This window comes from Phoxinus phoxinus (genome assembly GCF_949152265.1).
Source record: "Phoxinus phoxinus genome assembly, chromosome: 11".
NCBI lineage: Eukaryota > Metazoa > Chordata > Actinopteri > Cypriniformes > Leuciscidae > Phoxinus > Phoxinus phoxinus.
Window position 1 is genome coordinate 10780298 of NC_136886.1, and position 23721 is coordinate 10804018.

Consider the following 23721-nt stretch of genomic DNA (forward strand, 5'->3'; position numbering starts at 1 on the left):
CAGACATTCCCTTTTAATTGACTAAAATAATTTCGTTTTTGTTGCAAACAGTCTAGAGACTTTAAAGAAAAACTGCATCTATTAATAGTTAAATAATGCAAAAAAGTAGAGGTGACTGGGGGATTGATGTAACAAATTATGATCTTCTAATACTGTTGTTACAACTTGCCCCACTGCCATTTTACATTTTATGCAATAATTTGTTTGTGGTAATCAAATTTACATAGAATAATATTTTTAAGTAGGCTAAATAAAATTGTATTAAACAGAAGTTCAAGTAGGCTATAATGTATGCTTCCTCCTACTACAAATAAGTGCATGGAAACAAATAAATAATTTATGTATAGTCCAATGTAGGCTATATATTAGCTAAATACATTTAGGATAGGCTGCTACCTTGACCAAACTGTAAATAGGCTACAGAAGAGAGAAGTTTAGATACCGCCAAATAGATATTTGATTTCATTAACCATTAATTCTGTGACCCTGAATGTCTGTTGCGGTTTACATCCGCAAATGCAGAAGAGGGAAGTAAAACCCAAACAGAAAAATAATAATGATACAATAATAATGATAGAGCAAGCATTGCACTCGGACAACTTGTCTAAAAATATAATTTCTTGAAGTAGGTCTCCGCCGGTGCACGCGCGCCTGGCGAATTCTCGCAAGAACTTTAGCCTAATGAACAGCGACCTCTAGTCACAGATTTCTCTAGTCATCATTTTCAACACAACACCAGAACTGGGTTACTAAAGCAAATATTACACGACATTAAATGGCAGTAACTGTCATTGAGATTAATGGGAACGTAAACAGATCACTTTTGAAATGTTAGATGAACTCAGGCTGGTGAAAATCATTTCAGAAAGACACTTGTCACCTGACTGATCACATGACCTTAGCCGGAAGTGCAATACAAAACGATCGGAGTTTAAACTGGCTATAATGGTATCAATATCGACCAGCTCTGTGGTTTTATTTTTATGCATTGTGGCAGCACATTGTGACATAGGCGATATCGTGCTCGAACAGAGTCCCCAGTCTTCGGAGTCGCAGAGCACGGGTTGTGGTTGTCAGGGACTGAAAAGGGAGGTTGCTGTTGATGTGAGTTATGAAAACAAACTGGAACATCAAGATGATGCAAATATATACTCCAAAACAGCAAATGAAAGTCCACACACGATAGAGTCTGATGTACGCACTAAGGTATGTTTGTTATCATTATCATAGGCTAGACAAGTATTGTTTAGTTAAAGTTAATTGTGGAGAAATTATAAAAAATATTATTATTTTTAAATAAAATTGATAAAGGGGGCGTGGGACCAGTGTATGTCAATCTAAAAAAAGTATAGAAAAGCACAATAAAAATATTATAAAAGTAGTTCTATAGATTTGAATGCAATACTCTAAGGCCTGTTTTCACAGACAGGGTTTAGATTAAGACGGGGGCCAGGGCTAATCTAAGGCTTAAATCTTGTCTGTGAAACCGGACAGAAATCTTCTATAGCAACTCTGTTAAGCAACTAAACAACTTTGTGTGTGGAATGACTCAAATGACAGCCTTGGTCACCATTTACTTTCATTATATTGACTAGAACAACATTCTGCTGTAAATAACTTCTCATGGAGGAAAGAAAGTTATATGAGAAAAAGACATGATGATAAAAAAAAAAGTATTTTCATTAACTATTGCATTAAAAGTTTTACAAAACAGCCACAGAACAATCTGAATGTTGTGCTTGTATGTGTGTGTAGCTGGTGCTTCTACAGGGAGGTTGGTTTATCATGGGAACGGATGACCCAGGAATACCACAGGATGGAGAGGGCCCGCAGAGGAGAGTGAGGCTGGACCCTTTTTACATTGAAGAGCACGAGGTCACAAACAAGCAGTTCCAACACTTCACCAACCAGACAGGCTATATCACAGAGGTACAATCCCATTTGCAGAAATTCTCCTTTTTTAACCCAATAACAATACTCTCGTTGTGGTAACAATACTACTTATTGTGGACTCACTGTTTCAAAACAGTTCTACTTGGATATTCTATAATCTTTTCACTTTTATTTAGCCTCTGTCCCAACTTTTTTGGAGTGCGTTGCAGTCATCAAAATTTGTTTATATTTACAAAATACAATTAAGTTGGTTAATATTTTCTTTGTACTTTTGACAGTTAAATAAAGATTCAAGAGAATTAATGAATCACAGATTGTTGATTTCATAGCATTTAAAAAAATGTCCCAACTTCTCTGGAAAGGACGTTGTAAATAACATCCATTTACAGAGCCATAAGACAAATAATGAATACTCATGCTCGCTCAATAGGCTATCTGTATTATCTACAGGCTGAGCGTTTTGGAGACTCTTTTGTTTTTGAGGGACTGCTGAGTGAGGAGGTGAAGAGCGCTCTGTTACATGCGGTGAGAAACGTATACGCATACACCTTTCTTTCTTTCTTTCTTTCTTTCTTTCTTTCTTTCTTTCTTTCTTTCTTTCTTTCTTTCTTTCTTTCTTTCTTTCTTTCTGTAATAATGACCAACTGGCTGCTGGTTATTCATTTGATTCATTTATAAAGGTTTGTAATATAAAAAAATAATTTGTCACGCTACAGGATTTATTATATTAATGACTATTAGTACATAAATACAATACAAGTGATCAAGAAAGGTCAAAATAGACTCAAAATGGTAAATTAAAAAAACAGATGTGATGACCTTTTTAGAGCATCTAAAAAATATTTGCTTTCGGTTACATGTATATATTTTAAACCTAAAATCTTAATGTTGAGAGAGAAAAAAAAAAAAAGATGTCCATCCTATTTGTCACTACCCAAATATATTTCAGTGTAAAATTAAATCGAAATGAATTAAAGGGGGGCCAGGGAAAAGAATGACTTAAAGACATAGAAAAACTTTAAAGTGAACTACAAATATAGCCAAGAATAAACAGTACTGGCTGTGCTACAGTTTACCTATGTTTATTGGTGGTCAGTAGGTGGCTGCTGCTCCTTGGTGGTCACCAGTGAAAGGTGCAGACTGGACACATCCAGAAGGACCAGATTCAACCATAGAGCACAGGTAAAGAAAATATATGTAAGCAATATCACACGAGTAAGCAGTGAATGATTGCAATTCAACGCCAACTGTACTGTATAAACCGATGATATGCTTATCTGTTTTTAAGTCATATACCCGTGTAGAAGTCATATTAAATATAATCTCTGTGTTTGCATCTAGGATGAATCACCCTGTTCTGCATGTGTCATGGGCTGATGCACAGGCGTACTGTCACTGGGCCGAACGCAGACTTCCTTCTGAAGCTGAGTGGGAGTTGGCCTGCAGAGGGGGACTTCAGGATAGGTGTGTTTGTGTCTGTTTTGTTCTCACTTTTTGTCTATTTGAATGTATTTTTTAAACATATTCTCCCTCTATCACTCTTGTTAGGCTGTACCCATGGGGAAATAAACTAATGCCGAAAGGGCAACACTATGCTAACCTGTGGCAGGGAGATTTCCCTAAACACAACACAGCAGAGGACGGCTATGCTAACACATCACCGGTAACGCTAAGAATAAATTAGCAGACAAAATACAGAAGATACTTATACATATAAGTTTATTGTCATACATTTTTGCAGTTTTGTTTTTGTTTATAGTTTTATTTAAATGTGTAGATATTTATAGCAGCATTTTTTGTGATGTAAAAAATGAAACAAAGATAAATCATATCAGAACGTTTGCACCTTTAATGTAAAAAATGACAACCTATGCAATGCCACTGAAAACCAAAGTGACACATTTCAGAGAGAGAAAAAAACTAACACCCTAAGGGTTCACACCCCTGAACTAATACTTGAATCGTGAGCCAAGTTGATCATTGAGGCCATTGGTGGCAATGGTTCTACGATCTTCTTAGGTTTTTGAAGCTTTTGGGAAACAAAGCCCCGATCTGTTAAATTAAGAGGGCACCTCCTGTGCAATTTGTTTGTAGCCCTCACACAATTATAAAGGTTAAGTATTTATTTTGATCTCTTTTCTTTTAATTGTGTCAGTCTGGTTTTCAGTGGCACTCCATAGGCTGTAATTTTTACATTAAAGGTAAAATAGAATACATGGAATATAACAGCTGTTTTAACAGGGGTGTGTAGACGTGTGCACATCCACTGTAAATACATTTTAAGTGATGTCTTGGGCAGGTGATGTCATTTCCTGCCAATGGCTTTGGTCTGTATGACATGGTGGGGAACGCATGGGAGTGGACGGCAGACTGGTGGAATGTACATCACAATACAGAAGACAGATATAATCCTGTAAGGAAGCATTCACACACATCCACGCTTAAAAAGTCTTTCTTTATACTCAAAAGGGAATGTTAACCCATTATACTAATGCTAAAAAAAAAATCCACAGAAAGGACCAGAATCAGGGACAGACAGAGTCAAGAAAGGAGGATCGTACATGTGCCACAAGGTAAAACATACACAAAGCCGTCTACTGTATTACTGAAAAACGGACCTCAGGGTTATTGAGGCTCTGGGATATTTTATGTCAGGTAAAATACTGCTGGAAGTACACTACCATTCAAACGTTTGTGGCCAGTATGATTTTATTTTTCTTTAAGAAATTAAAACTTTTGATTAGCAAAAACTGATTTGGTTGATCAAAGGTGACAGTGAAGACATTTATAATGTTACAAAAGATTTCTATTTCAAATAAATGCTGTTCTTTTCAACTTTCTATTCATCAAAGAATCCTGAAAAAAAATTGATCATGGTTTCCATGAAGATAGTATGCAGTACGTTTTCAACATTGATACTAAGAAATGTTTCTTGAGCACCAATCAGCATTTTAGAATGGGTTGTGAAGATTATTGATTGCTGAAAACTCAGCTTTGACATCACAGGAATAAATTACATTTTAAAATACATTAAGATAGACAACATTTATTTTAAATACAACTGTTTTCACTGTATTTTTGAGCAAATAAGAGCAGCCTTGGTGTGCATAAGAGAATTAAGACAAATAATTTTACCAACCCCAAAATTTTTAACAGTATTGTAAAGCTGGTCTCTACATATTTAGTCTGCACATACAGTATATCCACCTAAGTGGAAAACACAACCTACATCTGTAAAAACAACAGGGTATTTACGGTCATGGAAAAACCTGGAAAGGTCAGCAGTTATTGACAAAAATAGCAGGTCTGGAATATTTTGGAAAAATAAATAAACTCTATAAGAGTCATGGAAATTTAGTTCAAAATATTTATATAATAGAATATGTTTAAGTGATAATATTGGTTAGACAAACTACAATACTTAAAGTTCATTCGATCTATCTGACTGTGGCATTCCATCAGATTTCGTTTTGCAGCTTCGATCATTATAACCAATCACGTACGTTTACTCAATGAATGTGATGGCCAATCAGAGGCATTCAGATCAGTCATCGCTAAAACGTAAGTTAATTTCTGACCCTGGCGTGGGGTAACGTCTGGTAGTTGCAGTTTGTACTTTGGTGTAAAATGCAGAAATGAACAAATAAACTTGACTGTTTTGGGGGAATTCACATAGGGAGGGATGTTATCTTGTTGATGTTCTAACCAAATGTTGTATTCCAAAAGTTTGTCTCTGGCACTGCCACCTTGTAAAGAAGTTACTGTCATTATGACTGGACACGTATTTACCTATTTAACGTTGTTGTCTCCCATTGATGTATGTTAATCCATTGCTACACAGTGGAGTTCTGAGGATCAGACACAGTATTTTATCTAACAGTCTTACTGGTATGTCAGGGTTATTTATATTTATTTTGTAATAAACCACATAGTTTCTCATTAATTGGTTAAGATGTGCTGTGATTTGCAGTTTGACCCTGGATTTTTTTATGGAACATTAGGTCATGAATATTTGGCTTAAAATTCATTGAAAAGTAATGGAAATGTTTTTGTAGAAATAGGCATGAACCCTGAAACAAGCTTTATTTACATACATGATTGTAAAAACATTTCTCTCTCTCTGTAGTCCTACTGCTACAGATACAGGTGTGCGGCCCGTAGTCAGAATACGCCGGACAGTTCTGCCTCTAACCTGGGCTTCCGCTGCGTCTCTGACGCTGATCCATAACCTCATCATCAGTTCTTTCACTGGAATATTGAATTTTATGTAAATAAAACAATTTGTAAGAGTTTGCTGTTATTTATTTCACTTCTTTTATTTTTTGTATAATTACAGAAGGTATTGAAATGTAAAGATGCGCTTAGATTGCCAATTGGAAATTCTGTTTCGAAGTCAAATTTAAAAATGTAGAAAAAAATCAGTACAGACAGGAGGGGTGATTTTCTGTTCCTGTCTTTTATTAGATCAACATCAACCTCAAATAATCAAGTGAATAATTAAAATAGCAGATGAGCTGTGTTGGTTGTGAGTTTGTTGATTCTGATATTCAGATGACAGAATCACGGTGTGGCTGGGTAAGCAGAGCCAATGTACTTCTTTCCATTCCCATAGCTGCTCTTGTCCCATGTGTAGGTCTGAATGCCCAGACTCTGCCCTCCCAAACTCACATAACACCTGAGAAAGCGGTCAAGCATTTCAGATGGTTAACGATGGCTAATTAAATGATAATCAAATTATAAATGACAATTGTTATAATGTGTGTGTCAGGAAGGGCATCTCGACGTAAAAACCTATGCCAGATCAAGTGTGTGTGAAGTGGACCCTGCAAATGAGTGGGGATAACTGGAGATGGATGGATGGATAATTGTTATAATTTATAATTTTATTTTACATTTATTGTTATTAATAATAATACATAATTTTAGAGTAAAGGCCCGTTCACAACAAGGATGATAACTATATACTGATAATGAGAAATATATAGTTCTAAAAGACATTCTAAATGTAAAAGAATACAGTCCTTAGCACAACTATAACGATAATGTTACAGAAAAACAATATTATTGGAAACACTTACAGAATGATTTTTTTCCAGCTGAAAAAAGTTTGACAGCCATTCAGAATCCATTCCACTTTAAAGAGCTTGAGCATTTAAAGCGGCGGAATAAACAGTGGACGCTAATATAGGCGTTATGGTTATTATCTTTATAGTTATCGTTCTTGGTGTGAACGGGCCTTAAGTCTAGCAATTTTGATGGATATGTTATATACGGAATGGATGTTTCTAATATAAACAAAAAAGTTTTATTTGATGAATGGCTGAAAGTGAATAGAGAGAGAACGACAACTCACTTCTTCCCAGGGCGGGTGATGTAGCAGAGACTGTAGATAGCCAGATCAAATTCAGGACTACAGCCAATAAAGGCAGATCCAACCTCTTTGTAATAGCCATTCCAATTAAACTGCATTCCCAGTACGTCAGGATATGTGGTCCACTGAGAGAGAGAGAGAGGAAATTTGACTTTTACTAAATCAAAACTTCTACAAGCAGACATCCACATCTTGTTGTATTAGCACTGGTTTGTTTTGATGAAGTACTCACAGGGCCATCAAAACTATGGCTGTAGTAATTCAGGAGTCCCTGTTTCTCACTCTGATAAAACTGCAGCCAGTTGTGGAAACCAGACACCTTACCACTTTTAATTTCCCCTGTTGACACACTACATGTCAGCCAAAGACATACAAAATGCATTTTGGGAAGCCAATCATGTGGTCACACGCAGACTGACCTACAAAGATGTGCTCAAACCCGCTGGAGTCCAGCTTGCCATCAGATCGAGAGTAAAGGCCGAACCACATCATCTTCAGATCCTGGATAAACTCGCTCTGTGATGAGTACGCACCTGATCCATAACACAATAAAGTATGTGTACAGTCATTCGACAATCAAAATCAGCAATATCTTGCATGAACTATTTACATTACAGTTTGATTACATTTGTTTTACATTTTACACCCCAGTTTATTATTTATAGTAAATAAAGGAACATTTGTCAAATATTAACACTACTGTTCAAATAGTTTATATAGCTTTTTATATTTTTGAAGGAAGCAGCTATATGCTCACAAAATACAGCAATCACATAATAAAAAATTATATTGTGAAATATTATACAATTTTAATCTGTGTCCTATTTTAATATATTATAAATAGTAATTTATTCCTGTGATGGAAAAGCTGAGTCTTCAAAACAAAAAGAGTTTTGGAGTCACACCTTTAGAGTAGAGGAAATTGTAGAGCTCCCTGCCCAGGTCAGTGTTCATGGTCTGTTGGAGGAAAGTGTCCTGCTCCTGCACTTCCTGTGAGGGCACATCCTCCACTTCTCCTGTCATCCTTTTATAGTTGTCCAGTAGATTCAGGAGAGCTGTATACGTGGGCTTGGAGAGCAAAGTACTACTAACTTGCTTGAACAATCTAGAGAATATAAGAGAACATTATAATACATAAAAACATGCACACATGTGTACATGTGGTTATGTGTGTCTTACGGGCGCGATGACAGGTCATTCCCGGAGCCGGTCGCAGAAGAAGAGATCAGTGTCTGTGGTTCAATAACCAGCTCTGAGGCTGTGGCCCTGTTAGAGTCTAACTTGTATAGCGTCTCAGACAGAGACTTGATCTCAGCGTCAGTGACACTGGCTAAAAAAGTGTTAGTACCTGAGGAGCAAAGAAAGGTCTGATAAAGCCTGCAAACTGAAAGAATGAAGTGAAGAATTCACATAATTACTGCAAATAAATTAACCAAACAATCACTGTAAATATGTTGTTGTTTTTTCGTTGACATGCGCCATTTGAGTTCTATGTTGTCTTGTCAAGAAAACAGTGTTAAATTAATCATCACTCAAAAGTCTGAACATGTTTAGTGTTCATCACTTTAAATCTAACTGGATTTGAGTTTATTATATTATTTGTTGTTATATGTGTGTATCACACAAATGTGTGGGTAACACTTTACAGTAAGGTTACTATTTTAGTTAACATGAACTAAGAATTAACATTCTTCTACAGCATTTATTCATCTCAGTTCATGTTAATTTCATTTTTTTTTTTTATATAAAATGTTGTATATGTTAACATTGGATAATTCACTCTGAACTAACATGAACTACATCAATAAACTGCTGGAGTTTTAATAACTAACATTAACAAAGATCAATAATGTATTGCTCATTGATAGTTCATGTTGATAGTTCATTAACCCATTACTAATACCTAATATTAACAAATGAGACCTTATTGCAAAGTGCATTGTGTGTAGTGCAGATTTTTGAGTTAGAATTTAACTAATATGACATTGTCTATAGGATTTGTAGAATTGTTTTATGACAATAAATAAACAAATCAATTTTGTCTAAATTTAATTGTAATTGCTTTCTGTTACAAATAACCCAAGTGAAACTATGAATGATTCAATCATTGCACAATAGGAAATATATTGTGGATTTCACGGCAGTGGTGTGTTAGTAGCCTACTTTGAAATGAATACTGAGATGAACTAGCCTAAGTGTGTGAAACTATAGCAGTCGACACAGCTGAGTTCAAAGCCACTTTTGTAAACAGGACTCATGGTTAATGAGTATCTTATCACAGATAACCCCCTAATATTTAGAACTAAATCTGTCATAACTCCTATTTTTGTGCCTGTTAAAAAAAAGACGATTTGCAATGCACGTGACTCAACAGACCTTGAACATTTTATGTAAGAGATAAAAGCTGTCCGTGTTTGTTTAGAATTACTTTGAGTGATTCATCAGTGTGTGTGATTCGTCTTATTTGTGATTCGTTTGTGCCTTTTGTCTAATTGAACATATTTAGCTTTAACAACGCTAGCTATTGTGTACAGTCAGTCGAATAGCTTTATTTTATCCTATATATCAAACCTATTTGTTTTCATTTTGTTGACCCTTTAACAATACAAATATGTAGGCCTACTGTATAATATTTGGCAGAATTACAGATGTTGAAGCTCACCTCGACGACCATGTTGCTGGCAGTCGTTCAAGACATATGGGCTCTACACCTCTGGAGTTGAGGTATATTTGATATGGTTACTGCGTCATTAAAACATTTAATCGGACTATTTTTGAGTTGCATTTTATGTGGACGAAAACATATAGACAAATGCTGTCATTAACCTATTATGTGTAGGCCTACTAGTAGTTATTAGAGCTTCTGAAATGAACAGTGTATCCTAAAACACAATTAGACATAAGGCACATTGTTTGATTAAGGAGATTTGAGCATGAATCAAATCTAATAGAAAAAGTCAGTGTAAAACTCAGTAACACACTTACCGAATTCCAGAGAATCTGAGAGAGAGAGAGAGAGATAGAGTACAAAAATATAAAAACATTCCTCAAAAACATCTGAGAGAGAGAGATAGAGACTTTTGAATCTTGAATCTTAACAACTCTTCTTTAATTACAAAAATATAAAAACATTCCTCAAAAACATCTGAGAGGGGGGGGGGGGGGGGGAACTGCATTTGCATTGGGATAATTGATGTTATAAAAGAACAAAAGACACATGAACATGCTTAGTTTAGTAACTTATGAATGTACAATCAGGATGGAAATTGAAGTTAGATATGAACTTACCACTGTAGCAGCCCTGAGAGATCAGGGTGAGAAAGAGGATGACGATGACCTTCATCATATACAGTAGGTGTTGGACGATCCAGTTGCACGATCTGCAGATTAAGACCCAATTGGGTTTTTATATCATCTCAGATAAATAAATTCTTAGGAACTCCTCCCATGTACCAAAACTCTGTTGCGATATGATAGGACCAGTTCCAAAAAATTGCTATGAGCAAAAAGGTAATATTAAGAAAAAAAAGTTATAATAAATATTTTAAATAAATGAAATAAACAAATCTCTGATCTCAGGTTCCAGGAACTGACATCTAGTGGAAATTATGAATAAACTTTAGCATTTAATACAATTTTGCTATACTTTCTTGAAATAATGGTCTGCCTCCATTTGGCAAGAACATGTTCCATTATATGTTTCCATGATGAGTGGGCAAACAGTCAGCAAGACCAGGTGGTTCCATTCACACGTTTTCATCTTGCCTTCTTGCGTTCTTGCTTTCAATTTTTCAGCTTTTATTTATACATTTATATCCATAATCCTAATGTGATCATATATATATATATATATTTATATAAACATATATATAAATATATATATATATATATATATATATATATATATATATATATATCATATACCGGTATATATATATACCGGTATATGATCAGATTAGGATTGTTTCCGAATAATAATCATATATTTTACAAACAAGTATACAGTTATTACAAATCAATAAATAACACATTAACACATTATCATTGACCATTAATAGTTTTTACCAGTTTTTTTCTCAGCTGCTGTGCATCTGCTGTGCAACTCCTGTGCAGTAGATGGCACTATGTGAGCCTGAATTATCTTTTACATATGACCTTACTCTCTCTCTGTAGAAAGCGTGCTTTAATGACATACCAGTTACTGATGTAAGGAAGCCTGTGTTACTTGATGAAGAAATGGCTTTATATTCTTTGTTTCGATCTGTCAGGACTGAAGTAGTCAAGGTGGGCTTTGACTCATTTTTCGTTTTGAGCATTGCTTTTAGAAGTTATAATCTTTTCGTGCTAAGTTAGTCTAGTTTTATTTTAAAATATATATATATATTTGTCTTTTTTATTTTATCTTATTTTAAATAATACATGACATTATTTGCTAAACGCTTTCCATTCGGTGTGTAATGTCCTGTAGCATCATTTAATCACGTGTCGTATTAACAATATATTATTCACATCACATCACAGGGATGTCTCACACAACATGTCCAGTCTCTCTACACCAGCTGCCCGAGTTTAGCAGCGGAGAAAGCACTTCTCCTGAAATTACGCAAATCTACGGGCTACACCTTCATAAACTGCAAAAAGGCACTGGAGAAATTCAACAATGACATTACACAGGTGCGATCCTATCTATCTATCTATCTATCTATCTATCTATCTATCTATCTATCTATCTATCTATCTATCTATCTATCTATCTATCTATCTATCTATCTATCTATGCTGTTGATTGCGCGTTTAACTTAGATGTAGGTGTTGGTGTTGAACCCAGAATATTATCTGAAGTAAACATGAGGGTGATTTTTAAATATATTATACTGTAATTCTGTCATTTAAATGTGTATGACATGAGGATGTGCGTCAGTCACAAGTTTTACATGATAAGGGATGTTAACAAAATGTGATGTTTTGCAGGCAGAAAGCTGGCTGCATGAACAAGCTCAAATGGAGGGCTGGAGCAAAGCAAGCAAACTGGAAGGTCGGAAAGCCAGGGAGGGTCTGATTGGTCTCATTAAGGGTGATAATGCAGCGGTCATGGTTGAGGTAGACTTAACATGCCAGTCGTACCACACAATATGATATTTGGTCTCCAAAATGATGTGGTGTGTCGTGTGTGTGAATGAACTAATGTTACAAGTTTTATGTTCAGGTGAACTGCGAGACCGATTTTGTGGCGAGAAATGAGAAATTTCAGCAGTTGGTGAAGGATGTTGCTTCGTCAATAATGGCTCATCTCTGCAGCAAAAAGCAGACAGGGTATCTTAAGGTACAGGCCATTCATTTGCAGTTTGAGAAATGTGCATTTCTTCCACACCTTCTGCGATCTCTGAATGCTGATCTGCTCTGTGCTTTAGAGTGAGCTGTCACCTGAGGACATTTCTAAGCTCCACATTCCTGAGGGACCCTCACTGGCAGATCAAGTGGCATTGACTATAGGTGAGAATAAACCTTTTACATCATATTCATTTCAGCATAACCTTCGAAAACCAGGTTTATCTGTGATTTCTTGCTCTCTAGAGTGACCCTGAAAAGTATTTACACACTTAAGCCAAAAATAAACATTTATAAATGGACACTGCTGTTTCAAGTTTGGGGTCAGTAAGATTTTATTTTTTATTTTATTCAGCAAGGAAGCATTACATTAATTCATAGTTAAAATAAAGACATTTACTGTATATATATATATATTACATTTTTTTTTTTTTTTTTTTTTTTAAACTGTTTTAAATAATTGCTTTCTTTCTGTTCATCAAAGAATCATGAAAAAACTATTCAGCTGTGATAATAATAAATAATGTTTCTTGAGCACCAAATAAGTATATTAAAATGATTTCTGAAGGATCATGGGACACTGAAGACTGGAGTAATGATGCTGAAAATTCAGCTTTGCCTTCTCAGGAATTTTTTAGAATATTTTAAAGTATAATTTTTTTTAATGTACGGTAATATTATTTCACAATATTACCATTTCTACTGTATTCTTGATCAAATAAATGCAGCATTGGTGAGGATAAGAGACTTTTTAAAACCATTTTTAATAATCGTACTGATTCCAAACTTTTAAATGGTAGTATATGTATCTGTACAGTACAGGAAATTACATATTTACAAAATGTTATTGTCTTCACAAAATGATTTACACAACATGTGAAGCTTTTCAACACTCCCTGCCTGCTACCTTTCACCTCCTAATAATTAAATACAAGCATTAAAACAATAATCTTTCCCCCCCTTCAGGGCGTTTAGGTGAGAACATTGGCATGAGGCGAGCCGTATCACTTGTCGTGCCCTCTGATTGGCACATTGGCTCATATGTTCATGGAATGGTTCCTGGCCAAGTTGGCATTGATATGGGGCGCTATGGATCGCTAGTTGTGTTTCAAGGTGGACCTAAGGAAGGGACAGACACTCTGGGAAGGAAGCTGGGGCAACATATAGTAGGTGAAGCACCTGTTTCTCTTGGCAACATGGACGATATACCATGTGGTGAATCTGAGACAAGACTTTTGCCCCAGACCTTCCTCCCAGATCCCAAATACACAGTGGGACAGTACCTGATTTCACAGGATGCGCGTGTGCTAGACTTCATGCGTTTCAAGTGTGGAGAGAGCACCAGTCACGAGGAGTGAGCAGAGACATTTGAATGAGAAAATAAACAGCTTGTAAAAATATGAATTATATTTCCTGTAAGGATCAACTTGGATAAAATGTATGTATCATCAACTTAGTTCAAAACTATATTTTCAGTAAAATGAATCTGAAAACTGACATGTTGCAGGTAAAACAACAGGTAAACTCTGCCTCTGATAGATGAATCTAAACAACTGCTGATTCTGTGTCAGCACAAAAAATAAACATTTTACAATCTAAAAATTCTGATGTCATAGCTTTTTATTTGACTAAATTCAAAATGTCATATCATGAGCACCTAGTTAATTTAGCAACTGACTTGGGCAGGTTTCTGTAGTTATTTATGTGCAATGATTGTATGAAATGCTTTACTGCCACCTACTGAAGAGTTCATTTCGCCAGGATAATTGCTCCTTCATTCTTATGCAATATTTATCCATCCTAACTGGATCTTTAGTGCCATCTAGTGGAGTACTAGAAAAATTTGAATATTTCATAATTTTACCCCCGGTTTCACAGACATGTTAAAATATGTCCTGAAACACTACTCAATACACAACCAAGCTCTAACAAACTAGTTATGCAATGATTAAAAATTAAAATTAAAAATATAGTGTGATAAGCCTAAAGAAAATGTGGAAGATATTTCTATATAGAGCTGGTAAGTCCCGCCCCCTCCGTAAAACCCCGCTGGACCTCAAAGTTGAAAAACCGTCAATGCAAGTGAATGGGAGAAAATAATTATTTTCTGGTCCCGTTCGAATTGTGCCATGAATGTGAACATATGTTGTCTGTGAATTTTTTATATAATCTTTCATGTTACAAGTTTGACAGTATATGGTATGATTCGTCGACTAGCAGTTGTGGAAAAGACATAACGAGAAAGACTACATGTCGCCTATGTGACGTCACCGCATAAAGTTGACTTACCCGTGGTTTTCGCCAACCTCAACGATTTTGTCCTCTCCCTGAAAGAAGGCGGTGAAGTGCACCAAAGACACAGCCATGTCTAGCGGGATCCGTGAGCTAGAGCCGTGAGCTAGTGGTGTTGACGTTTCAAACGCGTCGAAAGCAGCGAAGAGTTGTAGTCCACAAAGTGCTCTCACACAAAGTCTACCCGTATCAAACTTCTACCCGCTAAATTGTCGCATTCTTCACACGAAAGATTATATAAAAAATTCACAGACAACATACTCAAATTCATGGCACAATTCGAACGGGACCAGAAAATAATTATTTTCTCCCATTCACTTGCATTGACGCTTTTTCAACTTTGAGGTCCAGCGGGGTTTTACGGAGGGGCGGGACTTACCAGCTCTATGGGCAGAGCCGTCTTCTCTCTGTACATAAATGTTTTCTTAAAGGGTAACTAAACACTAAAACAACTTTTTTTAGTTAATGATCTGTAAGAATGGAGCTTCATAAATGCTGTTCATTGATTCGAGTAAGATTCATTGAATCATTAAGATGATTTCCACATGATGATGTGGTCTGAGAGAAATGTAGCTGACAGAGCATCATGGCAGGGGTTCCCAAACGTTTTTGGAAGTCGAAACTCTTGGATGTAAAAAAAAATAATTTACTTAAATAAGATTTTAAGTTAATATTTCATCCATTTAATGACATGCACATTTTTACGGTTCTCTGATGTTGGCTTATAGTCACACGCTGGTGTTTCAAATTGAATAATATAACAATAATAGGCAGAATAATAATAATTGTTATTATTGTTATAGTAGGCTTACGGAAGCCCTGAACCGCAACGTAAAAAAAATAATGAATTCATGAATGAATATTCATGAATAATGAAATGAATATTTACAGCGTTGTGAATGCACACACGCAACTTCTACCGAATAATCTCGTAATGTTTAGACTTTAATCTCGAAATATTTCGACTTTAATCTCGAAATGCTAGAAAAAAATTGTTACAATTTTTTTTTTTTCACAGATTTTTTTTGTTTTTACGTTGCGGTTCAGGGCTTCCGTATTATTGTTAGTTTTAACTCTTAATTAAAAAAAAAAAAATATATATTATTTTTGTAAATCACAACTTTACTGTAAATAAACGTAATATTGGATTATTTATTTTATGTATTATTTATTTAATAGGCCTATGTATTGTCTTAAAGTCAGAATGACACCGAAGTTGCCATAGTATTTTATTCCCATTATGACGTAAGAAAGAAAATGGCTTCTGAACAAGACGAAATTAAGGGATAGACAAGAGATGTTGCTGCAAGAAGGAGGGAAAGTTAAGTTATTAAAGTTAAAGATTACGAGGACAAATTAATTTGGAAAATTATGCACAAATAAATATTTTATAATAAATACTACAATATTCCATAAAAATAAGAATTGATCATTTTCACTGCCTTCGTACGTCATAAAAAATTCGGATTGGGTTCTATTTTCGATTTTTTTTATTTTTTATCCCTCAAGCATTTTGAGAGGTGTTTTGTCCATTCAGAGCCACCGAATTACGAATACGAAAAAACGCATACGAAAATTTCGGACTCGAGGATCTAAAATAGCAGCTTTTGATTTGATAACTACACTGACTTACCTATATTGCGACTTCAGTTTTATTTCAATTTAGCCCCGTTCAGTTATTTATTTGTTTGTTTTAACTTTACATTCGATTTAATTAAATAAAATTAGATTTTCATCATCTCAGTTCAGTTCCCTCGCGAACCCCCATTTGGGAAACACAAAGAGCATTATTACGGTATTCAATGTTTTCTACTGCGCATATAATACTGACTTGCCGGTAATGATAGTAGAGAGAAACCAGCGCCCGCTCTATTTGATTGGCCGATTCAGCTTGAATCGAGTTGACATGACATCATCGTGAATATAGCGGTGTCACAAAGTGTGTTCTTCGCCCATACTGTAATTCACACAGCGCTCATACTGACGCTCCCTCCGCTCCATCCTCAACCACTGCAGTCATGGTAAGTCCATCATCATAGCCAGTCATCTCTCATTCTCACTAAAATGCAGGTAACGCCTATTAGTCACACAGTCGGTAGGTGACCGTTAAACAGAATGTTGATCTCATAAGGTTTTTTAAACCGCCAAGCTCTGCTATCAGGCCAACACATTTAATTCTCACATGTGTCTTGGTTTGCTCTGAGTGTTTTGTTTTTTTGAGGGAGAATCTCAATATCCTTTATTGTAAGATCAAACCAATGCATCTTCGGTTTTAATGCTGATCTTCTTTATTGCCATCCTCATCCTGCCATGGACAGTCTGACTTCTCAGAGGACCAGATTTGTGGTGAGTAATTAATGTTGACTACTTGAATATATATTTATTATGAATTCGTTGAGTTTATATAGTCGCGTTTGAGTAGCCGATTAATGCAAAATAAACGTAGGCCTGCACATCAGCTGGCTGAGTCTGACAGATGTGCAGTCAATGCTTAGCACTTGGACACACTATTGTGTAGTACCTAATGTCCAATGTAACACAGAAAAATTCGAGCGGAGGTTTCTTTTATATATACATTTTTGATGCAAAATTGCTGAGGTTACAGTGCAGACAGCTTTCAGATGCGGCGCTTTTGAAGCACCGGAAGCTGCTGCTGTGGAATGTGTAGCTAGAGACGCTACGTATGAACATCAAAATGGATTGGGTGTGAATTCAAGAAAATAATGATAATGTGATCTGCTGAATTTTAGCGAGCTTAGATGGAGTAATATCGTGAGTTAGTTTTTTTTAAATAGGTCGTAGTTCCAGCACAAAGCTCCAAGTTAAACGTTTAGTGATCACGGGCGAGTGCTGCGGATTTGATTCATATCAGGGATTCGAATCTTTTGAATCAGGTCGCTGAAAAGATTCATCCACTGACCCTTTGAAGTGTCTTTTGTGTTAAGAGTGAGTCATTTAATCATTCACACAAACGATTTGTAAATAGCGATGAACAAACTTTTTATTCTGTATTGTTATAGGCATATACATCCACATGCAACGTATTATTGAAAAATTATACTGCTGGGTTCGATGCATCAGTTGTTGATTCAATGTTGATTCAATTGGATATGTGTGCTTTGCACTCAAAAAGTAAAGGAAGATGAATGGATGATGGTAAATTAAATCTATACAATTGTATTTGGTAATTTATTAAAGCTAATTGAAAAGTAAAACTTTGAAACAGCAGTCTTTATTTATTTATTAGCAAAAAAATAGATATGCATGAATAAATTGTTCACAATAAGATCAGTTACTTGCATTTAGAAAATAGAAAGGATAAAATGACATTTTATGATGAGCATAAATTTTATCAAGCTAGAGGAAAAAAGACAACAATATCCTAAATCAATGAAGAGATTCAATACTGTTCTTATGTCACTGTAATTGAAATCTTTAGTTGCTTTAACATTTCTAATTCTTGTGTTGGTCCACTATGTAGTATTCTACCTTGTTTATTAAAAAAACTTCACACATTAGACTGTGTAGAGTACATCGTGCATAGTGTCAGTTCAAAGTGTAGCTATAGTGTGTCATTTTGGACACAACTAATACTCCTGTTACTGTAGTGCTGCGATCTCTCTTCTGCCCATATATGGTTAATCACAGTGAGTGTGTGTGAAGTTTGACTCAGGCCGGCCTGGGAAGTGTCGCATTCCTGTAAGCTGCTCTACCAAGCATTATGATAGTAATCTCAAATCCTCAAGCAAGAACTAGAAGCATAATCATTTTAGATCAGAATTTGCTTGTTGCTTTAGATTAGAATAAATCACGTAGGTCTGGTTTCACAGACAGGGTTTATATTAAACCAGGATTAGGCCTTAGTTTAATTAGGGCATTAAGTTGCTTTTATAAACGGGCATTATAAAAAAACATTACTGGTGTGAATCTTGAGACAAAAGAATGGCACTGACAAGATATGTCAATGCAAGTTGCTTTCAGTTAGAACAGCTCAAACATGGATTTTAGTCTGGAACTAGCTTAAGCCTTGTCTTTGAAACCGGGGGATTACGTACGTTTTTTTTAACCCATTATCTTTTTATTTTTTTCAGTCCAGATAACTACACATAATTTTCTGCATCACCTGCATATGCATTTTCTCACTCTCTTTCTCATGAACAGAGTTTAAGGAGGCCTTCCTCCTGTTTGACCGAACAGGAGATGGGAAGATCATGTACAATCAGTGTGGGGATGTGATGCGTGCTCTGGGCCAGAACCCTGTCAATGCTGAGGTCCTCAAAGTCCTGGGAAACCCCAGTAATGACGGTCAGACCCTTCTTTTGCTGCATTGTCCTGGGTTATTTGTTAAAAAAATGCATTTCTTTTAGTATAGGAAATTGTTAAAGGTTGTTGGTATAAGCACGGTTGAATCATGCCAATTTTACTGGCTAAACATGATGTTTAAAAGCCCTGCCCTGTTCTTTTAAAGGGATAGTTCACTCAACAAGGAAAAGTCTGTCATCATTTACAAACCCTCATGTTGTTCCAAACCCGCATGACTCTGTCACTTCCCTTGATCAATAAGCTATACTTCTCCTCCTTCTGTCAGACAAAAGCAATTTGTCTCCTTTAATCAGTCTAAGATGCAATCAGGACAACTTCAACAGTCCCACTGAATTAATCTAGTTGTGTTGTCTTTATCTTCCACAGTTATAATTAAATTAAGTGATGATTTTCTAACTTAATTCTCAGTGTTAAGATGTTGGTGTGAATACAAATAAGAGTGATTGTAATGTTCTTTTTTTCTCAGATATGAACATGAAAATGCTGGACTTTGAGCAGTTCTTGCCCATGCTGCAGGCCATCGCTAAGAACAAGGATCAGGGTTCCTTTGAGGACTTTGTGGAGGGGCTGCGGGTGTTTGACAAAGAGGGAAATGGAACGGTGATGGGCGCTGAGCTGCGACATGTCCTCACGACACTGGGTAAAGAGTCATGGCCTCTTTTAGAATGATATTACAAAATAGTATAATATAATCTTTCTTTGATTACTCCCAAGGTTTCTTCCTCATAGGAAGCATCTTAGGGTTTTTTCTCCGCTCCTTTGAACAGTTCAGAGAGTCCTATTGAGATTTATTTTGAAAACCTGAACTAAAATAAAGTGCTTATGATTGTTTGACAAGAACTGTGTGCATGGTATAGGGAGAGTTCAAGTAGGGATGCAAGGAATGATATATTAGTAGCGATCATTAAGGTGGTTATAGGAATACAAGTCTTTCATTTACTTTTTAACTTTTTTTTATTTCTACCTGAATTTATTTTTATTTTTTTTATGCTATTGTTGTCAGATTTTGTTAATTTGTTTTTGAAATTTGGCTTTTACCTACCCTTGTGCACAACAAAAGATTATGAAAAAATTATTTGAAATGTTATCATGAAATGAAACAAATCAAGTTTCGCCCTACTCGGATAGTTTTCGCCGTTTCACTCGGATATGCGTCACAATACTAAAGAAAACACTATCCCAATTTCCGTGTCATTCCATTTCAAGTGTGTTAAGAAACTGTCATGAATGTGTTCTCTCTTTAAGTAGAGTATTTTGAAAATATTTTGAAATGAAATGCATTTTGAATCATAAAATCCGATTTGTATTGAATGATTTTTGTTGGATATAATATTAGTCTTTCAATCAAACAGATTGACCAACACCAACAAAGCACTAGAAGCACCTTGCAGCTGTACATAATGATATTCTATAAAACACTTTGAAATATATTTTTGAGGAGAATTTGATGCATCTTCTTGCCCGTGTTTTATGATAGGTGAGAAGATGACAGAGGAGGAAGTGGAGACGCTCTTGGCAGGACATGAGGACGCCAATGGCTGCATCAATTATGAAGGTACAACAATCACAAATGGGTCTTTCTTTGTTCTCTGAACATCAAGACTAGTGTAAGTGTCAATGTTTAATCCATTTGCTTTCCCTTCTGACAGCGTTTGTGCGCCACATTATGGCTGGTTGAGGAGAGGGTACGAATGGTCCTCTGTTTGATTTGACTCATTCTTCTCTCCTACAGCTCCCTCTCTACTGTGTCCCCTGGCTTTAGCCTAGCATGTAGCATTTCTGCATGTGCATAACGTAGGCGTCTCCTGACTCCCACTGTTGCCATGGTGATGCTTGACCGGCGCTAACAGAGTTTGCTGGTCACTCTTATGCCCATTCCCCCAAACCAGCCATTCCCCTTTATTCAGAAATGCTGTGTTCCAACTTTAATATTGTATATTCAAAACCCATTTGCTTGCACTACTTCTAATAGGCCACATACAAACTGCAGCTAGTTGTCACACTGCTGAGTTTGGTCTTTTTCAGTGGCGGTCAAAAGTTAGGAATAATTAAGATTTTTTATGTATTCGATGAAGAATGCTCTTCAAGGCTCTTTTGTATTTATTTGATCAAAACTACAGTAAAAACAATAATAATATTGTGAAATATTATTTCAATTTAAAATAACTGTTTTCTAATGTAATATTTTTTTGAGATGTAATTTATTCCTGTGATCGAAGCTGAATTTTCAGCATCATTACTCCAGTCTTCAGTGTCACATGTTCCTTGGGAAATCGTTTAAATATGTTGATGTGGTGTTCTTATTATATATATTTTTTGTGTGGATTCTTTGATCAACAGAAAGTTCAAAATAACGCTTTTATTTGAAATAGAAATCTTTTGTAACATTATAAATGTCTACTGAAATTTTGACCAAATTAATGCTTTCTTGCTGATGAAAAGCATTTATTTTCTTTTTCTTTTTTTAATTTAAACCTTACCCCAAACTTTTGAATAGTAGTGCATCACAGTTTCCACAAAAATATGAAGCAGCAAAACAGCAGTTTTGATGAACATTGATGACAATACAAAATGTTTCTTGAGCATTAAATCAGCATATTAGAATGATTTCTGAAGGATCATGTGACACTGATGCTGAAAATACAGCTTCGCCATCACAGAAATAAATTACGTTTTACAATCGAAAACAGCTCTCACAATAGTACTGTTTTACTGTATTTTTGATCAAATAAATGCAGCCTTGGTGAGCATAAGAGACTTCTTTCAAAAGCAATACATCTTAATTATTTCAAACATTTGACCAGTAGTGTACACAAGTGATAACTGTTTTTAAATGTGATTGTCACTCCTAAGTCTCTGCAGTGTGTACGCTGGGTATTGTTATTGTGATAGGCAAATTACTATCGGCATCATATTTCAAGGCTAAAACGGTGCCAGGGTAGTGGATTCGGATGGGTCTTTTATAGAATCTCCTGCTTTCTGGTATGAACATCTGCTGTTACCGTTGGAGGCTTTGTAAGGAGATGTATTGTAGTTCTAGTATCCAGTCCTGTCACAATGTTGTTCCTGGGTTCTCTCTCTTCTGTACTTGTGTATTTATCTGATCTATTTATGCCTTTATAAGGTATGCTAACCCATTCTAATTTCTTTTAGGCCTGGACAATCTCTCTTCCTCCCCTTTCTGTCAAATCATCCCGGGGCTTCTGCATTTCACCCCTAGTTGTTGCAGGGAAATGTAGTTTGACTGCCAGTCACCGAACTACACATACTGTGCGATCTTTGACTGTTTATGGGTCTAGAAGTATCTAGAATGTCATGTGTGGTGTCCATGGCAACATTTGCTGATCTAGTGGGCTGAATTTTGTTGGATCCCTGCCTCATATTTCTTCTTCTTTTTTTCCTCTCTTCTACAGAACTCGTAAGGATGGTCATGAGCGGTTGAAGAATTCAAACAATTTTATTTTATTTTTGTCAGTCAGGCCCCCCCATTTATGTGATTTCTTCATTTCCTTATTAGCTTTTTTAATTATTTGTTCTTTATTTTTTCCTTAAGTGCCTTTTATCATGTTTCTGGAGGATTATGGCTCATTTAATTCCAAAAACTTTCATTGATGTTCATAGGTTTGCTTGAATACCTTCCAATCAGCCATTGCATTCTTTCCACAGGTCATTGTATTCAGCCTCTGTTTGTCTTAAACTGTGAGGGACATTTTGATAGGCTCTTATTGCAGTTTTTTTTATTAAGCTGTTATCTAAGTGTTTGTAAGTCATTTGACATCCCTCCTTAATGTTCATCATAATAAATATTCAGAATCATCTTTGGTTTTGTTGATTTCTCATGTCAGAGTTGTGTGTGGGGGTGTATGTGTGGGTTGCCTTGTAGGGCATTGTTGCACCAACCACTCCATTTTAGTGAAGATATTAAGTAACACAGACTTCTCTCTCCTGATAAACATGATACAAGACAATACCAAATTAGGAGTATGTGAAGGTGTTTGAATGTGCTGGCTGAGAACATAATGTTGTCTAAATGTTTTAGTGGTCCTGTGTTTACCTTAAGAGATAAGTTGACTTACTAAACAAAACCTTTTATGACATGTATAATAACATTGGCATTGGTGTGACGTCAACTCCTCTCTTCGATTGATTGGCTAGAGGAGTAGCTGTCAATCTAGAACTAGTGGACCAATGGTGACGCTTAAGCCCGCCCTAATTTACATGAAACTCGAACTGCAACATTTGGGAAAGCAAGCGCAGAACATAGAAAGAAGAGCGAAGAGAAAAACAGCACAAGCGTACAAAAGAGTAAAATATGAGCAGAAAATGCAAGAAAGCACAAAGTACACAGTAATAAAACCAAGGAAAACATACTTTTTAAGAAAGCATGACCATAAGTTTAAGTTTTGTGCAAAATTACTTTTAATGTGTTTAAAGTTTTTATTCATGCTTGTTATTTCTTGATTCACGCTTATTATATTTTGATCCGTGACCACGTTGTTTGCTATTCTGATCAT

At 35.7% G+C, this 23721-nt stretch overlaps 4 protein-coding genes across 4 annotated transcripts; 3 read left to right on the top strand and 1 right to left on the bottom strand.

The window, feature by feature from the left end:
* Positions 1 to 642: 642 nt before the first annotated feature.
* Positions 643 to 6341, top strand: sumf1 (sulfatase modifying factor 1). The gene is made up of 9 exons (XM_079628470.1): positions 643 to 1206; positions 1756 to 1929; positions 2344 to 2418; positions 2993 to 3075; positions 3235 to 3357; positions 3442 to 3556; positions 4193 to 4306; positions 4407 to 4466; positions 6020 to 6341. The coding sequence occupies exons 1-9, from the start codon at positions 946 to 948 to the stop codon at positions 6119 to 6121; spliced, it is 1107 nt and encodes a 368-aa protein (XP_079484596.1). The 5' UTR covers positions 643 to 945; the 3' UTR covers positions 6122 to 6341.
* Positions 6330 to 10643, bottom strand: endou (endonuclease, polyU-specific). Its single transcript, XM_079628471.1, has 8 exons — positions 10553 to 10643; positions 10250 to 10264; positions 8444 to 8612; positions 8170 to 8369; positions 7684 to 7797; positions 7497 to 7603; positions 7247 to 7389; positions 6330 to 6568 (listed from the first exon to the last, which is right to left on the bottom strand). The coding sequence occupies exons 1-8, from the start codon at positions 10608 to 10610 to the stop codon at positions 6454 to 6456; spliced, it is 921 nt and encodes a 306-aa protein (XP_079484597.1). The 5' UTR covers positions 10611 to 10643; the 3' UTR covers positions 6330 to 6453.
* A 706-nt stretch (positions 10644 to 11349) lies between these two features.
* tsfm (Ts translation elongation factor, mitochondrial) lies at positions 11350 to 14378 on the top strand. Its single transcript, XM_079627625.1, has 6 exons — positions 11350 to 11548; positions 11786 to 11938; positions 12236 to 12364; positions 12471 to 12587; positions 12676 to 12757; positions 13559 to 14378. The coding sequence occupies exons 1-6, from the start codon at positions 11501 to 11503 to the stop codon at positions 13948 to 13950; spliced, it is 921 nt and encodes a 306-aa protein (XP_079483751.1). The 5' UTR covers positions 11350 to 11500; the 3' UTR covers positions 13951 to 14378.
* A 2385-nt stretch (positions 14379 to 16763) lies between these two features.
* On the top strand, positions 16764 to 23025 carry myl6 (myosin, light chain 6, alkali, smooth muscle and non-muscle). Its single transcript, XM_079627626.1, has 6 exons — positions 16764 to 16905; positions 17203 to 17230; positions 19046 to 19189; positions 19674 to 19847; positions 20685 to 20762; positions 22621 to 23025. The coding sequence occupies exons 1-6, from the start codon at positions 16903 to 16905 to the stop codon at positions 22647 to 22649; spliced, it is 456 nt and encodes a 151-aa protein (XP_079483752.1). The 5' UTR covers positions 16764 to 16902; the 3' UTR covers positions 22650 to 23025.
* The last annotated feature ends 696 nt before the right edge of the window (positions 23026 to 23721 follow it).

What these genes read in the sequence shown, in the direction of transcription:
- sumf1 (XM_079628470.1), top strand. Translation starts at nt 946, where the DNA reads ATGGTATCAATATCGACCAGCTCTGTGGTTTTATTTTTATGCATTGTG. An exon ending in AGTCTGATGTACGCACTAAG is followed by an intron (nt 1,207 to 1,755) that starts GTATGTTTGTTA and finishes ATGTGTGTGTAG; the next exon opens with CTGGTGCTTCTACAGGGAGG. An exon ending in GATTCAACCATAGAGCACAG is followed by an intron (nt 3,076 to 3,234) that starts GTAAAGAAAATA and finishes GTTTGCATCTAG; the next exon opens with GATGAATCACCCTGTTCTGC.
- endou (XM_079628471.1), bottom strand. Translation starts at nt 10,610, where the DNA reads ATGATGAAGGTCATCGTCATCCTCTTTCTCACCCTGATCTCTCAGGGC. An exon ending in CAATTTCCTCTACTCTAAAG is followed by an intron (nt 7,798 to 8,169) that starts GTGTGACTCCAA and finishes GTTATGGATCAG; the next exon opens with GTGCGTACTCATCACAGAGC. An exon ending in GTTTGAGCACATCTTTGTAG is followed by an intron (nt 7,604 to 7,683) that starts GTCAGTCTGCGT and finishes GTGTGTCAACAG; the next exon opens with GGGAAATTAAAAGTGGTAAG.
- tsfm (XM_079627625.1), top strand. Translation starts at nt 11,501, where the DNA reads ATGGCTTTATATTCTTTGTTTCGATCTGTCAGGACTGAAGTAGTCAAG. An exon ending in TCAGGACTGAAGTAGTCAAG is followed by an intron (nt 11,549 to 11,785) that starts GTGGGCTTTGAC and finishes ATCACATCACAG; the next exon opens with GGATGTCTCACACAACATGT. An exon ending in AGCAGACAGGGTATCTTAAG is followed by an intron (nt 12,588 to 12,675) that starts GTACAGGCCATT and finishes TCTGTGCTTTAG; the next exon opens with AGTGAGCTGTCACCTGAGGA.
- myl6 (XM_079627626.1), top strand. An exon ending in CTCAGAGGACCAGATTTGTG is followed by an intron (nt 17,231 to 19,045) that starts GTGAGTAATTAA and finishes TCTCATGAACAG; the next exon opens with AGTTTAAGGAGGCCTTCCTC. An exon ending in GGGAAACCCCAGTAATGACG is followed by an intron (nt 19,190 to 19,673) that starts GTCAGACCCTTC and finishes TTTTTTTCTCAG; the next exon opens with ATATGAACATGAAAATGCTG.